General features: G+C 34.6%; 1 protein-coding gene across 1 annotated transcript in view; it reads right to left on the bottom strand.

The window, feature by feature from the left end:
- LOC148949025 (acetylcholine receptor subunit alpha-like) overlaps window positions 1–19,324 on the bottom strand; it is a 310,500-nt gene that overhangs the window by 133,061 nt on the left and 158,115 nt on the right. Inside the window, exon 8 of the mRNA XM_089095090.1 lies at window positions 4,731–4,877. Coding sequence (XP_088951216.1) covers window positions 4,731–4,877 — 147 coding nt within the window. The remainder of the gene's footprint in view (window positions 1–4,730; window positions 4,878–19,324) is intronic.

Below are 19,324 nucleotides of genomic sequence, written 5' to 3'. Positions count from 1 at the left end.
AGGAATAAATAATAAATAATACATTGTACCAACATCGTTCTTATATGCCCCCAGGGTATAACTTATAACCGTTTCCTGAGGTTTGTGGGGGAGTATCCTCCAAAAAACATAATTTCTATCTGGAAATCAACTACGTTGAACAAAATGGCTATATAAAAATTTTGATTGGATGTGTTTGGGGAAATGGTGGGCGTGGAAGGGGTGTTAGTTGCCTTGTAATCACTTTTGATTCTTAAAGAGGGCACAATCCACTCCAATTTCCAGTCGAATGAGCCCTTTTTGAAGTTTCTACGACAATCCCTTCGATACGAAGTGCCCTGGTCAAAAGATAAAAAATAATACATTGTGCCAACATCGTTCTTTACTTAGGCAGCGCGATTGCGCTGTCTATGATATGCTGGTTTGTATCATAGGCAGCGCAATCGCGCTGCCTAAGTAATGAACGATGTTGGAACAATGTATTTTTTTTTTTGTTCTAGACCAGGGCACCTCGTATCGAAAGATTTGTCGTGGAACCTTAGAAAACGACTCATTCGCTTGGAAATTGGAGGGGTTTATGCCTTTTTTAATAGTCGAAAGTGATTGGAAGGCAACTAACACCCCTTCCAAGTCCACCATTTCCCCAAACACATAAAGACAAAATTTTGACATAGCCATTTTGTTCAGTGCAGTTGATTTCCAGATAGAAATTATGTTTTTGAGGAGGACACTCCCCCACAGCCCTCAGGGCAAGGGTTGTAAGTTATGCCCAGGGGGCATATAAGTTTTTTTTTTATATTTGTCGTATAAATTTCAAAAAAGGCTCATTTGATTGGAAATTCAAAGGGTTATTGCCCTTTTTAACAGTCCAAACTAATTGGAGGGCAACTAACCCCCCTCTCACGCCCAACTTTTCCCAAAACAAATCAAATCAAAATTTTGAGATAGCCATTTTTTTCAACGTAGTTGAGAGTTTAGGAAATTACGTCTTTGAGGATGACGACTACCCCACAGCCTTCAGGGCAATGGTTGTAATGTATGCCCTTCGGGCATATAAAGTTTCTATCGAAAGCGTTGTCGTAGAAACTTAAAAAGGTCTCATTCGATTGGAAATTGAAATGGCTAGTGTCCTTTTTAATATTCGAAAATGTTATGAAGGCAACTAACACCCCTTTCACGCGCACAATTTATCCAAACACATGAAAATTTTGAAATAGCCCTTTTGTTCGAAGTAGTTGAAAGGTCCACAAATTATATCATTGAGGATGACACTCCTCCACAGCCCTCAGGGCAAGGGTTGTAAGTTATGCCCTGGGGGCATATAAGGTTTTATTGAAAGCTTTATCGTAAAAACTTGAAAAAGGGCTCATTTAATTGGAAATTCAAAGGGATAGTGCCCTTTTTAATAATTGAAAGTGATTGGAAGGCAACTAACCCCCCTCTCACGCCCACTTTTTCGCCAAACATATCCAATAAATATTTTAAGACAGCTATTTTGTTCAACGTAGTTAAAAGTTTCGGAAATTAGGTCTTTGAGGATGATAACCCCCTCAGAGCCCTCAAGATAAGTGTTTAAGTTACGCCCTGGGGGCATATAAGGTTTTTATTGATAGTGATGTCGTGGAAACTTCAAAAAGGGCTCATTCGATTGGAAAACCAAAGGATTAGTACTCTTTTTAATAGTCGGAATTGATTGGAGGGCAAACAATCCCCCTATCACGCTCATCTTTTCCCCAAACCCACCCAATCAAAATTTTGAGATAGCAATTTTGTTCAACGTAGTTAACAATCCAGGAAATTAGGAATTTGAGGATGATAAACCCTTCAGAGCCCTCAAGGCCAGGGTTGTAAGTTATGCCCTGGGGGATATAAGGTTTTTATAGATAGTGATGTTTCAAAAAATTCAAAAAGGGCTCATTCGATGAGGGGCCCACAGCCCTCAGGGTAAGGGTTTTAAGTTATGCCCTGGGGGCATGTAAGGTCTTATAGAAAGAGTTGTCGTAGAAACTTCAAAAAGGCTCATTTGATTGCAAATTTAGTTGTCAAAAATTACGATTCAATAGTCAAAAATGATTGGAGGAAAACTAACACCCCTCCCATGCCCAAAATTTCCCCAAAAACATCCAGTAAAAATTTTGAGATAGCCATTTTGTTCAACGTAGTTGGAAAGTCCGGAAACTATTTCTTTGAGGATGACACACAACATAACTTAGAGAAAGGTTGTAAGTTATGCCCTGGGGCATAACAGGTTCTATAGAAAGCGTTGTCGTAGAAACTTGAAAAAGGGCTCATTCGTTTGGAAATTGATAGCGCTAGTGCCCTATTTAATAGTCAAAAGAGATTCTAGGGCAACTAACGCCCCTCTCAAGCCCACCATTTCCCCAAACACATCCAATCAAAATTTTGAAATAGACATTTTGTTCATCGTAGTTGAAAGTCCTGGAAATTGGGTCTTTGCCAGAATTATCGTAGAAACTTCAAAAAGGACCCACTCAATTGGGAATTGATAGGACTAGTGCCCTTATTAATAGTCAAAAGCAATCGGAGGGCGAATGCTCCCCCATACCTATCATTTCCCCAAACACTTCCGATTAACATTTTGATAAAGCAATTTTGTTGAACGTAGTTATAGGGTCAGGAAATTATGTTTTTGAGTATGAGAATCCCCCACACCCCTCAGGGATAAGGTTGTAATTTATACCCTGGGGGAATATAATGTCATATAGAAAGTGTTGTCGTAAAAAAATCAAAAAGGGTTCTTTCGATTGGAAATTGAGAGGGCTATTGCCGTTTTTAATAATCGAAAGTAATCAGAGGGAGAATCACCTCACCCCCCATCATTTTACCAAACATTTACGATCAACATTTTGATATAGCTATTTTTTTCAACGTAGTTGAAAGGTCTGGAAATTATGTCTTTGAGGTTGACAATCCTCCCCACATATCCCTCATGGCAAGGGTCGTAAGTTATGCCCTTGGGGCATATAACGTTTTCTATAAAAAAATTGTCTTGAAAGTGTCAAAAAGGGCTTAATAGATTGAAAATTGAGAGTACTAGTGCCTTTTTTATTAGTCGAAAGTGATCAGAGGGCAAATGCCTCCCCCCATATCTATCGTTGCCCCAAATACGTTAAATAGATATTTTTATATAGGAATTTCGTTAAGCCTATCAGAAAGGTCTGGAAATTATGTCTTTGAGGATAGCAAATACCCCCAGCCCTCAGGGCGAGGGTTGTAAGTTAGGCCCTTGGGACAGATAGGGTCTTTATAGAAAGTATGGTCATATAAAGTTCAAAGGGGGCTCATTGGAGTGGTAATCCGACGCTCTAGTGCTCTTTATAAGAGCAAAGTGATCAGAGGGCAGCTACCCTCTCCCCCCCTACATACACGTCATATTGTCCCGAAATGCGTCGAATAGAAATCCTATGCTTTCTAAAAGCTAGAATATAATTTGTACTTTACTAAAAAAATTCTTTTATATGTTTTCACTTTTATAACTTTAAGAAATCAAAAACTAATTAAGATATTAAGGAATAAATATCAGCATATGTATATTAAACTTACAATACTCATTTCTTTCATTTGAATTTTTTTCAGTAAAGTGCAAATTATATTCTAGCTTTTAGAAAGCATAGGGTTTAGAACCCTACTCAGATTAATTTCTTCTCGTTTTGAGTTTGACTTATTTTAATTTCAGTTTGTTTTGGGTTTCATTTATTTATTGATACTGATCTGTGGTAGTTGTATCCTTGGTAGAATATTTGATTCTATTTTTGTTCATTTTTGGTTTAATGGAGTTCTTTACTTATTTTTGAAACACTTATTTTGTGCAAAAAGTTTTTTTTTTATTAATCTAATAAAATAGTATACATAACTTACAGTAAATTTATAGCGAGAAATGAAAAGGTTGGGGAAAAGGGTTTTTCAAAAGAACCGTTATAGAATTTCCACTGGGAAATTCTTGAGAAAATGTCTGAAATTCTAACAGTCTGAATACTTACCTCCTATGAGTGTACTTTTCTTTTCCAGTTTTGACATTCCCTTTTGAAGCTGCCTGAAAAAACTGTTCTGCTAGAGTTTTTTTTTGAAAAATAAGCAATAAAAAAAAGCAATTATTTTAATTAGAAGACGTTATATTGAAAAAATTATGTTAATTTCGTTCTTTAAAATAATTACGAATTCCTACCAAAGAAACCAGTTGCAAAACAGAGTTTATTAAACTTTTGTTTAACATTTCCGATTTTTCTTTGGGACGCTTTAATACGAAGTTAAAAAATACAAATTAGCACCTTGTTCTGGACGACGTTCTAAAACAGATATTTACAAAACCTATAACCCATATGGAACCCTTACAAAGCCCATACGGAATACACTTTTGGAATGCACAAACCCCGTCTGATTAGGCAGATGCGAAGTCGAGGCCGAAGGCCTCGACCGAGTCCGTTGATTTTGAATTGATGTTATGAGGTATTCTGCAGTAGGTTGTATAGGCTGCATCAAGACATGACTAATTGTAGACAGAGAAAAGCCATAACAGATAGTCCAAGTATTTGAGAGGCAAATGTTTAACTCGCAAGTTAAAAAATAGAAATTAGCACCTTGTTCTGGACGACGCTCTAAAACAAATATCTATAAAACCTATAACCCATATGGAACCCATACGGAATACACTTTTGGAATGCACAAACCATGTCTGATTAGGTAGATACTAAAAATAATTAAATACTAAATCCAAAAGATGACTAACTTACTCTTTATCATAAACTGAATAATGCGGTCTCCTCATGACCAATAATCGTGGAAGAATATGAATAAAGACTCTTCTCACCCATGGGGCCATTGTGTGAGTTTGTGGAGAGCGAAAATGGACATTTAATACCACCACAGTGACACATATGCTGAAATAAAAATAATATATATATATATATATATATATATATATATATATATATATATATATATATATATATATATATATATATATATATATATATATATATATATATATATATATATATATATATATATATATATATATATATATATATATTTTGATTGAATGTGTTTGAGGAAATGGTGGGCATGGCAGGGAGGTTATTACTATTTAAAAGAGCACTAGCCCTCTCAATTCCCAAGGAATGACCTTCTTTTGGAGTTTCTATGACAACTCCTTTTAATACGAAGTGCCCTGGTCTAAACAAAAAAAATAAAAAAAATAATACATTGTGCCCATGTCTTTCTTTACTTAGGCAGCACTATTGCGCTGCCTATGATAATTTGCTTTTATTTATTTGTTTTAAATTATTTTTCCCAATCACTTTCGACAGTTCAAAAGGGCACTGGCCCTTTCAATTTTCAATCGAATGAGCGGTTATCGAGGTTCTAACGACAACAAATGGCCATCTAAAAATTTCTACCAGATGCATTTCAGAAAAATACAGCTTTTTTTTGGGGGGGGGGGGTACCCACCCTCCAATCACTCTGAATCTTAAAATGTGCACTAGAAATTCTGATTACGAATCCAAAGAGCCCCCTCAGAAGTTTATATGATCACCACTTCTATATATTTGTTTATATGCCCCGAGGGCATACTGTTTTCAAAGTTGAGCTGTTTTCAAAGTTTCTTCGAAAACAAATGACCATCTCAAGATTTCTATTACATACATTTCGAGAAAAAATGAGATTGGAAAGGGGATCCACTCACTGATCACTCTAAATCCTAAAAAGGGCACTAGAAATTCTTATTAAAAATCCAATAAGCCCCCTCCTACGTTTATTACGATCACCCTTTCTATATATATCTTATATGCCCCCTGGGCATAATTTACAACTCTTGCTCTGAGGGCTCCTTGGGGGTTGTCATCCTCAAAGACATAGTTTCCGGACTTTTCAATTACGTTGAACAAAATAGCTATCTCAAAATTGGGATTGGATGGGTTTGGGAAAATGGTGGGCGTGGGAGGGGGTTAGTTGCCGTCTAATCACTTTTGACTATTAACGAGGGCACTAACCTTTCAATTTTGTGAGGCAAATCAAGCGCGGGAGAGTCTATCCCAGATACTAAGACCTTAGTCAGAAGAGAAGACTGGTTTATATCATCCAGTTTAGTTTCAAGCTTTTGGAGCTTTGCGCAATTTTGAACAATTCTTGCCCGCAAATCGCCAAGTGATTTCTCAAGCAGTTCAAGTTTACCCTTGAATTGCAGATCGATCGCCTCATAGACAGCTTGCGTAGCAGTATCAAGAAAATCTGACTTAATCTGTGTCACCGGAGAACTCCCTAATCTACTGCACTGCTCTTCCACTCTCCTACGAATTTCATCATGTATGCCGTCACGAAGGTTAACAATTTCTGACTGCATCAAGTTAACCGACTCAGATAAATCCCTGGCTAAACCTTCCGAGTCCTCCGTACACAGCCTTATCGCTCTCTGAACATTTTTTTCTGCCATCTCTCAGCGCTTCTTCATATTTCTCCGCGTAAGCCCATATATTCTCGGACGTTACTATTTTAATTTCGTCAGTTCCGTAACAGCAAACTTCATAATTACTTACCTCATCTTTGACTGGTATCACCCGCGTAATTTTGCAAGGCCAAAGCATGTAATATATAAATTGAGCAAACATCCGGTTTCCCACTTGCATGGCTTTGGCAAATGACGAAATAAAAAAAAGCAAAATTTTGCTCTCAATACGTCCGCACACCTTCTGTGTATGAATGTCTAGCAGCGACTGATGACAGTGGGCGGGATAAAAAAAAAGGTAGAGTTAAGTTGATTTGAGACGTTACTTATAGCCCTATCTGAGCCCTTACTCCTTGGTCGGAGGGGGGGGTCAACCCTGGATGCATAGTTATTGACCTTTGTACTATTTTGAACGAAATCATTATCAAAAAATCGATAGGATGCATTTGGGAAAAAATAAGCTTGGGAGGGGGGGGGGCTGGTTAACAAAGGGGCAACTTGTGTAACTTACAACTCTTGCCCCAAGGATAGTGGGGAGTTTCATCAAACTCGTAGGCATAGGTATTTGATCTTTGGACTATTTTGAACCATATAGATTTCAAAAATATTGATCAAATGAATTTGGGGAAAAAGGGTGAGGAGGGAGGCTGGTTGCCCTCCGATCACTTTTTACTCTACTAAGGGGAACTAAAACTTTCAATTTCCTATCTAATGAGTCCCTTTTGAAATTTATACGACCACCCCTTCCATTTGAAGTACCTCTGTGGAAAAAAAAATTAATAATACATTGAAGCCTTATGGCCCTTTACTATAGGCTACGGAAATGTTTTGCCTCTGATTTTAGCATTTAACTCAAGGTCTGGTCTTTCGAGTCCTTCTTCTAAAAGACAAAGTTTGGCCCATTTCAAAGATAAATGTGATAATTCAAATGACAGGTTCGCATAACAGGAATGCTCGTATTCCTGGCTATTTCTTCTTACATTTTGTTGTCATAACCAACTCTACAGTTTTCAAGAATCGGTCATCTATGACTGTGTACAGGTAAGCATATAGGCGAATGCCAAATGGTACAGCCCTGATCCAAATAATCATGATTTTAATAAATACCCCTTTATATTTATTTAAATATTGATAAAAATCCTGTAATCCTTGTGCGTTTAGCCAGCTAATTTCTGTTTTAATTATCCATCCTAAAATTTACTCCCTCCCTAAACAAACTCCAGCTTATGAGGCTTGCGATGCCCCAAAATAATTTTTATTTCTTTTATTTACCCTATTTCTATCTTACAATTTATTTCTAAGAAGTTTGAACCAGTTTGTGGAAACGAACTGTAAGTGAGGAGCGACCCGACTCAATAGTAACTGAAACGGTAAAAAACGGAATTTTGAACCAATAGATAGATAAAAATAATCAGATTTTTATGCTGATTTCAAATATATAAGTTTCATCAAGTTTAATCTAACCCGTCAAAAGTTACGCGCCTGGGACAATTTCATCAAAAATAGTCTTAACCATGAAAATTTACGAGCCTGAGAAAATCTGCCTTATTTTCGAAAAAAGACATATAATTTAAAAAAAAAAATCACACCATCAGATTCCGCGTATCAGAGAACCCTACTGTAGAGGCTTCAAGCTCCTATCTGATATTAAAGTTTTTTTTAACTGAAAGGAAGGAGCGACATTAAAACTTAAAACGAACAGAAATTATTCAGTGTATGGAAGGGGCTGTCCCCTCCTCAACGTCTCGCTCTTTACGCTAGTGTGTGATTTAGATAGTGTGATTTTCTTTAAGGTTCTATTACTTTTAGAGGGTGTTTTCCTCTTTTTTTTAAAATCAGGCAAATTTTCTCAGGTGCGTAACTTTTGATGGTTAGGACTAAACATGATGAAACTTATTTTTTTTTAAATCAGCATTAAAATCTGATTTTTTTTATGTATCTATTGGTATCAAAATTCCCTTTTTTAGAGTTTCTGTTACTATTGAGCCGGGTCGCTCCTTACTTACAGTTCGTTACCACGAACTGTTTGAAAATGTGGAATTTTGTATTCTTTGCGAGAAGAAAGATCACGGATGCGTGTTTATTTGTTGTTTTTTTGATTGTTTTTGTTCCCCGGTGTTGATCGTAACGACCCAGTGGTCCTAGATTATTTCGGGAGGGCTAATACGAATGGAAATTAAGCGTTCTAGTGCCCAATACAAGTGACTAAAAAATGGATGGGCAACTAAACCCCCTACCACGCTAATCTAAAGTCACCGGATAAAAAATTTTGGGATAGCAATTTTGTTCAGAAGAGTCAAAACATCTAATAACTTGTCTTTGAGGATGATTTAATACCTCACAGTCCCCGGGGGAAGGTCTGCAAGTTATGAACTTCGCCCATTATTTCTATACATTATTGGTTATTGGGAAGTGTGCAGATGTTTTCAGAGGGGATTTTTTTCTGGTGGGGGAGGGGGCGGGGAAAGTGGTTACGTGAGAGCAACGTTCCATGGAGGAATTTTTCATGGGGGAAAAATATTTTTTTATAAAGGGGGCTCCAGATTTCCCAGCTTTAAAAAAAAAAAAAACAATCAGAAATTAACGGCCTTCCTGATTCAGGGGTCATTCTTAAATAACTGGAACAAAATTCAAACTTTAGTATAACGATCGATGTATTGACGAGAGGGCGAACTCCCTCATATACGTAGTAACTTCTGTTCATTTTAAGTTTTAATGTTGCTCCTTACTTTCAGTTGAAAAAACTTGTTTTTTTTAATTTAATGTCAACAAAAAATGAAATTATAGAACAGGGCTGGGCAGGTATGCAGTCAACGAGAGCTTTTTGGATCTATTCCCCACCCAAATATTAAGATCAAACTACTTTTTCTATCATTTAAAGTCAACCCCTTTTTAAATCCCCAATTAGATTCCTGTGTACGAGCCTATGATAAACCTTGATTCTTAGCGACACCTTAAATTGTCTACACCAAAGATATCACTTTTGGATGCTTACTTTAGGGCGAATCAATCATATGTTTCTTAATATGGAACAGAAAATTGAATAAGGTTAACCAAGGGCCTCAGTGGACTTTATTCAGAGAGAATGAAAGGGCTTTCAGCACTTTTTTTCAAGGGACAGAGGTCGCCAAAACAGGCTTAGGCTTAATACTGTTCTAAATATTAAAAATTGTGCCTCTGAAGACTAGAACTCTACAGACTCTTCGTCTAGAAGGGTTTCTATGGGTTGACAGCCCCCTTCCACCCATAGAATTTGTGTAAATGATGCCAATCCATACCCTAGAAAAAGTGAAGTACAATGGTCTGATTTATTTCTGGGATGAGGTCAAACTTTATGAACGCTGAGAAAACAGGCGAACGATTTGAACTTTCAGGGTGTCACGTGAAGTCATAATATTCTTTCTGGGGGAAGAAGGATATTACAGCCTGAAACCTGTGTGTGCACGGATATTGTGCCCAAAACCTGTCAGGATATTTTATTATGAGCATATACTATGTAAGCTTTAGACCTATAAGTTGTGTCAAGATTGATGCCAATTTTCAGAATGTTCATGGCTTACACTTTGAGTTTAGAAAATATGTTGATTTTTTTTCAAATATGTTAAACACATAAATAGAATCCTTGATGACCCAATGCTAATGGGAATCTCAAAGATTGCGAAAGGACATTATATTATATCTGCTCCCTCTATTTCTCACTGCCCCTTGTGTAACCATAATTATGCAGTGTAAAGCATCTGGAAAAGAAGGGAAAAGGGATTAAGAGTCTTATGAAATTGCTAATGAAACAAGGGCCTGGATAATTATTTTCCAAAAGGGTAAGCCAGAATAATTAACCCCGGAGAAAAATTAAGCGTGGAAAAGGTACTTTTTACCAGAGCTCAAAAATTTGTTTTCATAAGTACATTCTAAATTTCTGATAAACCTAGATTACCGTATATTTATGATATCCATATTTAATTTGAAGTGGGATATTTTTTCATGACACAGTTTCTTTGAAAAGTATCCTATTAATATCAGCTGTACTTTATGCTGTAATTATCACTTTACTAGGCTGCAGTAACTTGTGCGACCATTTGGGACAACTAGAAAAATCCAGTTAAGGGTTTAAAATGATAACAGTTACAATAGTGTAGGCTACTTTTCATGCTTTCAAGCCTTCTCCAATCCAAAAAATATGATAATGGATTATTTGTGATGCAAATGACACTTTTTTTTGCTACAATCAAGACAAATTCATAGAGGACACAGGGATGAACCATATATATACCTCGCCCCTTCTCAACAATTCTGAAACAAAAATAAGTAGTGCAAAATTTATTAGCCTCAGTAGTATCGCTATAATGATTTTAAATGGGCTAATACCCCGGATTTCAAATGAACCCTGCTTTTAAAGACGTCCCTGCCCGTAGTTTTAAATGTCCTCATAGCCTGGATTTCAAATGGGCTCTGTTTAAAATGGTCAGCAGGTGTGTGTTACATCATATTGGTGACTAGGAGATGCAGGTGTTAGGAAATGTTTACTTTTGGGAAGACACATCCCCGGATTCCGACACGGCCGTTTTAAATGGTCAGCAGATGTTATGTAATTTGGGTGTTTACTTTCAGTTGTCACGTAATTGGACTTGAGGGTGGAATGTTTACATTTGCTTGTCATTTCATAGGAAACTAAGATATGCAGATGTTAATTACGTAATATGACTTTTTAGAGTCCACTAGTAAAGCAGGGGGAATTTTATTTAGACATTTTTTCAAGAAGTTTCAAGACTTTTCAAGACGTTTGTATTCTTCGAGACGTTTTGAGACATTTCAAAACATTTTTTTAAAAGACGTTTTCTTCAAGAACTGTTTCTCAAGACGTCTCAAGACGTTTCAAGACGTTTTTCTTCAAGACATGTCAAGACATTCCAATACATTTATAAGAATTTTTTCCTTCAAGACCTTTTTTCAAAACGTTCCAAAACATTTCAAGGTGTTTTTTTCCAAGACATTTCAAGACAATTCTATAGTTCTAATGTAATGGGAACGTTCAAGGATGATGCTTTCACACGTAACATGTTTCTTTGGACCCCTATGGGGAATCCCCAGTTGTAATTGAGGGGAACACACACTTGGGTTGTTACATACTACTTTTTGAGAGTGTATTTTTCTTTCAATGCGTTTTTCTTAGGGAACCTTTATTTTCTATTGATTTTTGTCCTTATTATGACTCTAAAGGATATTTAAATCCAATGGAATGGAGCTTTCACAGGGTGGATAATAAACGCATTTGTAATATTTTGTTTTAGCTAATACATTCTTCGAAATAATCTATTGCATACAAAGAGACCTCATGTCCCGCTTATTAGAATGATGATCTCATGTTTCCAGCCCTTTTAAATATGAGACCGCAAAGTGCACCAATCATATTGATTTTTAGAGCATTAGATACACCTGCCGATTACAGGGTTATTAGTGTTCTAATATGACCTAGATAGGTTAATTTCCACAGCAGATGTTATATAACATTAGCGTTAGATTTCTCAGTGCATTAGTGAAATAGATTGAAGTTTTATCCTAGATCATTATAACAAAAGTAAAAAACAAAATGTGAAAATGCTTATAAAGGATAAAAAGCAAAAACTTGCTCGAATTATAGAAAGGTGGGGGTCCTAGCATGTAATTTCGGGGAGTGAGAGTTGTTTTTAGTGGTAAATTTAAGCCTTATTAAGACACTTCGAGAGCTTTTAATGAAATACCACATTTCTTTGAGCCATGAATATGAATATACACCCCACCTTGGCAATATGTAGCTGGCCCACACCCAAGGAAGAGATTTCTGAGGGAGAGGGTTGTTATTAGAGTTAAAGTTTTATTTATCCTTTAGTTTAGGTTTTACAAAGCCCCTATAAGCAAAAATAAAGAATTTTGAATTCTTTTGGCTAGAATTCTCTTTTGCACAACGAAATGACTGAAAATGTTGCTTTGCTGGGGGCAGACTTTTTGGCAAAAATAAATATCCATTTTAACCCTTATTTTATAGGACTATCTGCAGCTTTAGAAAAAAATGCGCCACCGTATGGCATTACTGCCTCTGAAACTCGAGGCTCAATATACGTGTAGATTTCAATAAATATAAATCAATTGACTCTCTCTGAATTTTCACACAATGGCCTTTTAGCCTTCTTTTGGCTAAAATTCTCGTTATGCACCATGAAATGACTGAAAACACTGCTTTGCTGGGGGAAACACTTTTTGGCTGTAATAAATGTTTATGTTAACCCTTATTTTATAGGACTACCTACACCTTTAGAAACAAATGCACCACTGAAAGGCATTGCTACCACCGAAGTTCGAGGCTCAATATGGGCATAGATTAAAATAATCCTAAGTCAATTGACTTTCTCAGAATTTTTACACAATAGCTTCTTTGGGCTAGAATTCTCATTTTGCACCAAGAAATGACTGAAAACGCCGCTTTGCTGAGGGACAAACTTTTTGGCTAGAATAAATGTCTATGTAAACCTTTGTTTTATAGGGCTACCTGCACCTTTAGAAACGAATGCGCCACCGTACAGCGTTACTTCCTCTGAAAATCGAGGCTCAATATGCGTATAGATTTTCGAATTAATTAACTATCACAGAATTTTTAAACAATAGCATTTTAGCCTTCTTTTGGCTAGAATTCACATTTTCTCCACAATTTGATTGTTCTTTGATGATTTATTCTTTCATGAAAATTAATTTATCATGATTTTTTTCGCGAAACTTGTTACGTGTTTTTTTCCTCGTTAAACATGATGCATATTTATCTTTGTTCTTGAAACTTGTTGCATGTGGATTATTTCTTCAAGAAACTTAATATACCTTGATTTATGTCTTCAAGAAACTTGTCATAAAGAAAGAAAAACGAGCAAAAATGGGGTTTTTATTGGCAAAATTACGATAGGCTACTGAAAAAAAAACAAAGCGAATATTTCGAGAGGACAGACGCCTCTCCTCTCCAACGCGAAATGAAACGATGTATCAATAAAAGCCAAAAATTAAAAGAATTAAAACCAACTATTTAACAACCATAAAAGCGAGTTATTCGCCAATATCCGCGATTTGCACAAAATCTCGTTCCACGCTGAAGAAGAGAGGCGTTTGTCCTCTCGAAATATTCGCTTTGTTTTTTTCAGTATCTTTTTTTTCGAAATATCCGTCGATGGCAGTTCATATTTTTTTGGATTTTGTGCAAATAGCGGATATTGGCGAATAACTCGCTTTTATGGTTGTTAGGTAGTTGTTTTTAATTCTTTTAATTTTTGGCTTTTATTAATATACCGTTTTATTTCGTGATGAAGAAGAGAGGCTTCTTTACTCCCAATTTATTAGCTTTTTTTTTCTAAGTCTCGTCTTTTTGCCTATCAGTAACCCAATTTTTATTCTTTTTCTTTTTTTTCGTAATGTCAAGCCTATGTGGTTTAAGAAATTATCCAAGAAACTTGTTATATATTTATTTTTTCTTCGTGAAACTCGAACATTGATTTTAATCGTTGTGAAACCGGTTTCATTGGTGGAACACAAAATACAAAAAAATACTTTGCACAATTCCAAAATACTTCTAACAGAATAAAAATTAGTTGATGCAGAACAGAAGATACTTGCTACAAAACATAACATTCTAACATCAACCCAAATACTTCTTATAGAATACAAAAAAAGTTCAAACATAATACAAAATCATTTCTACAAAACAGAAATAATACTTACAAAATACAAAAATGCTTTACACAGTTCTAAAACAGTTCTAACAAAATGAAAAATAGTTGATGCAGAACACAAAATACTAGCTACAAAACACAAAAATTCTAACAAGATCCCAAATACTTATTATAAAATACAAAAAGTTTATATATAATAAAAATAATTCCTACAAAACAGAAATAACTCTTTAAAAATACAAAAAATAGTTGACACAATTCTAAGGTAGTTTTTACTGAAAGAGAAATTGTTGCTGTAGAACACAAAATACTTGCTATAAAATACAGAAATTCAAGCAACACCCCAAATACTTCTTATATAATACAAAAAAAGTTCCAATATAATTCGAATAATTACTACAAAACAAAAATAACTCTTACAAAATACAAAAGTACTTTGAGCAATTCTAAAATAGTTCTAACAGAAGAAACAATAGCTGGCGCAGAACACAAAATACTTGCTACAAAAAACAGAAATTCATAAAAACACCCAAAACTTTTTCTATAATACAAAAACTTCGAACATTATACAAAATCATTCCTAAAAAACAGAAATAACTCTTACAAAATACAAAAAAAAACTTTACACAGCTCTACAATAGTTCTAACGGAATGAAAAATAGTTGATGCAGAACAAAAGAAACGGTACTATCCCATTATCTGGGCCTCTCGAGTTAATCACTATAGACTAGGCAATGATAAAACCCGTTTTTGACGTCTTAACTGTTATAGAGAAGGCAATGATAGCAAGTTTTTCATTGCGTATACGATATTGAACCGTGTTTTTTGGGGTTGAGGGGGAGATATGTACCTAGGTTAGGTTACGTTACGTACTTAATATATGCAATGTCTTACCCCCAACCCAAATGTGCAAATATATAGCCCAAATTTGTTTTTAAACTGTTATATATTCATCCTATTTTATTTTATTTCATTAGCATTAACCAAATTTGACTTTTTAGAGAGGCCCGAATAATGGGATAGTACCCAAAAAACTAGCTACAAAACACAAAATTCTAACAACATCCCAAACACTTCATAAAGAATACAAAAACTTCAAACATAATCCAAATAATTCCTACAAAACAGAAATACTTCTTACAAAACACAAAAATACTTTGCACAGCTCTTAAATAGTCTTAACAGACAGAAAATAGTTCTTCTTATATAGAATACTTCTTATAGAATACGAAAAAGTTCATTTTACACAACTCTAAAATAATTCTAACAGAATTGTTGGTGTTGAACACAAAATACTTGCTATAAAACGCAAAAATTGTAATAGCGTCCCAAATGTTTCCCATGGAATACCTAAAGTTCAAATATAATCAAAATAATTCCTATAAAAAATATTCTTACAAAATCAGAAAATACTTTACACAATCTTAAAATAGTTCTAACAAAATGAAAAATAGTTAGTGCAGAACACAAAATACTTGCTACAAAAAAGTTCTAATAACCTCCCAAATACTTCTTATAGAACACGAAAAAATCATACATAATCCAAAATAACTCCTACAAAACAGAGATAAGTCCACAAAAATACAATAATACTTTGCACAATTCAAAAATAGTTCTAAAACAGAATGAAATATGGTTGGTAAAGAACAAAAATACATGTTATAAAACAAAAAAATCTAAGAAAACCCCTGAGGCTTCTTCTAGAATACAAAAAGTTCATATATAATCCAAAATAATTTCTGCAAAACAAAAATAATTCTTTCAAAATGCGAAAATACTTTGTAGAATTCTAAAATATTTCTAATAGAATGAAAAATAATTGGTGTAGAACCCAAAATGCTTGCTATAAAATACAAACTTCTAGCAATATTAAAATACTTCTTATAGAATACAATAAAGTTCAAACATAACCTAAATGATTCCTACAAAACAAACAATTAGTGAGTGTGAAACATTGTTAGCCTTTAAATGGGCTCTCGGTTAATTTTTTTGTCGACTAGTCAAGGTTAGATTCACTTAAACCCTTACCGCTTCTTCAGTAATTTTTTAGATAAGGAGCAAAAGTTTAGGTCTTCTCATATCTGATGTATTTTTCTTTATCTGGTATCTTTTCAGACACTTATTGAGAGAAATATCGAACTTCATCTTCGGGCCATGAATTGAATGCAGGTATTTCTCACAATTGAAGTCTTCCAAGTTAAATAATGGAATGTGTATCATAGTTCTAACAGAATAAAAATAGTTGGTGCAAAATACAAAATACTTGCTACAAAACATAAAATTATAACAACATCACAAATGCTTTTTCTAGAATACAAAAACTTTATACATAATCCAAAATTTTTCCTACAAAACGTCAATATTTCTTACAGAATACAAAAATACTTTGTAAAATGCAAAAAAAGGTCTAACAGAATGATAAAATAGTTGGTGCAGAATGCAATATACTTGGTACAAAACACAAAAATTCTAGCAATATCCCGAATACTTCTTATAGAATACAAAAACGTTCGAAGATAGCCCTAATAATTCCTACAAAAAAAATACTGAGTGTAAATTATTTTTAACCCTTAAAAGGAATCTTGTGTAATTTTTGTTCAATAGACATGGTTAGATTCACTTTTTGATAGTAGGAGCGAAATTCCAGGTCTTCAGATATTTGATGCATTTTTCCTTATCAGGTATCTTCTCGAGCACCTATTGAAGAAGACATTAAAGTTCAGTTTCTGGGTCACGAGCTGAGTGTAGATTTGTCTGACTCTTGAAGTCTTCCAAGTTGAATAATGGAATGTCTTATCACATTGAGCCATTAGGAGCTTATCTGTTGGGGCGTCCCTCTTAACATAAACAGCTTGCCAACCAAACAAACTGAACATTTTCCGAATGTCCTCTTGTACTTTTCTTTATTCATAGCCATTTCATTGCATGGTCTTATGATTTTATCATAAAAACCCACTTCGGTTTATAAAACTTTAGTTTGTACACCATAATTTTTTATTGTACTTGAACATATTGTATTTGAGATTATATTTATAGCTATAATCTTCACGAAACTTTTCAACCAACAATAGGAATGCCGCTTCAAAAATGACACTACACAAGGAATGTTTCAATTCGATAAACTCTGAGTCAATTATACCGAACATAATAATAGATCTTGAAAAAAAAATAATGTTGACACACTAAACTCATTTTCAATACTGAAGCATTTGAATCGTAAGATCTATCAATTGACATGTCGTTGATCTTCAAAATAGTTTTTTCTAGATAATAAAATTCCTTAGAACCAAAACAAATCGCGCCAGGTTACGCCATTATGAGACGTAAATATTGGACCAAATAACCTAACCCTGGGTATCTGGAGACAGCATTCAACTCCATGTTGGATTTTCTTTTTCTCAAGCTAGACACATGAGTGTGAATTAAAACCTAACTCTTGCCATCCATTCCACTATAGTTATAGATAGCAGCATAACTGGATAGGTTAGGTTACATTAAGTTAACTACTTTTAAGTTAAGTTCGTTTAGGTTAGGTTAGCATGGCCGGCCAAGGTAACCTAACCTAAACGAACCTAACTTAAAAGCAGTTAACTTAATGTAACCCAACCTTACCAGTTATGCTGCAATCTATAACTATTGTAGAATGGATGGCAAGAGTTAGGTGGTAATTGATACTCATGTGTATCTGGCTTTGAATAAGCAATCCAATGTGGAGTTAAATGGTAGCTGAAGGTTTCCAGGCTTAGAGTAGATGGTCCAATACATACATGTCATGATGGTGTAATCTCGTGCGATTTGTTTTGGTTCTGAGGGAGCTTTATAATACAGCAAAAACAGGTTTGGAAGGTCAACGTCACATCAACTGATAGATCTTACGATTCATATGCTTCAGTATTGAAAATAAACTCAGTGTGGGAACATTGATTTTTTCCAGAGCTATTAAAATGTTCGGTTTAATTGACTCAGAATATATCGGTTTGAAACATTCCCCGTGTGGTGTGAATTTTGAAGCAGCATTCATATTGTTAGATCAAAAATGCCGTGAAGTTCATAGATATAAATATAACCTCAAATACAGTATGTTCAAGTATAATAAAAAACTGATGATGGGCAACATTAAGTTTTATAAGCCGAATTAGCTCTTAAGATAAAATCATAAGACCATGCAATGAAAATGGCTATGAAATAAAAAAAAACACAAGAGGAAATATGTAAAATGTGCAGTTTTTGATATGCAAGCTGCTTATGCTAAGGGGGTTGTCCCAACGGATAAGCCCTTGATAGCAGAATGTGATACAGACATTCCATAATTCAACTTGGAATACTTTAATTGTGAGAAATATCTGCATTCAATTCCTGACCCAGAAGATGAAGTTCACTATTTCACTCAATAGGTGCCTGAGAAGATTCCTGATAAGAAAAAATGCATCAGATATCCAAATACCTGAATTTTAACTCCTTCTATCAAAAAGACTGAAAAAGTGGCAAAAGGCTTAAGTGAATCTAACCTTTATTACTGGACAAAAATTACCCAAGAGTGCTTTTAAGGACAAAAAATGTTTTACGCTCACTAATTTTTTTTGTATAGTAGGAATTATTTAGGTTATGTTTGAACTTTTTAGTATTCTAGAAGAAGTATTTGTGATATTTCTAGAATTTTGGGTTTTGCTGCAAGTGTTTTGTTTTTTACACCAACTATTTTCTCATCTTGTTAGAACTATTTTTGTATTGTACAAAGTATTTTTGTATTTTGTAAGAACTATTTCCGTTTTGTAGGAATTAAATAAAAAACACGAGCTTTTTTAACTGAAAGTAAAAAGCGACATTAAAACTTAAAACGAATACAAGTTATTCCGTATATGAAAGAGGCCGCCCCCTCCTCAACGCCTCGTTCTTTATGCTAAAGTTTGACTCTTTCTTACAACTCTACTTTTTAAAACAATAAAAAATTTAGCGTAAAAAGCGAGGCGTTGAGGAGGGGGCAGCCCCTTTCATATACGGAATGATTTCTGTTCGTTTTATGTTTTAATGTCGCTCCTTCCTTAGAGTTAAAAAACTTGTTTTTTTTTATTTAATTTCTGATCGTTTTTTAGTTAGTGCAGCTTTTATTTTGGCTTACCGTCACTGAATAAGCAAAACCAAAATTTACATATTAATTTTACTTTTCTTGTGCTAAATGGCTTTCCAATAAACCAAA

This window comes from Artemia sp. Qi Xiang Cuo, chromosome 9 (genome assembly GCF_049724085.1).
Source record: "Artemia sp. Qi Xiang Cuo chromosome 9, ASM4972408v1, whole genome shotgun sequence".
Taxonomy (NCBI): domain Eukaryota; kingdom Metazoa; phylum Arthropoda; class Branchiopoda; order Anostraca; family Artemiidae; genus Artemia; species Artemia sp. Qi Xiang Cuo.
This window is presented reverse-complemented; position numbering and strand designations above follow the sequence as displayed.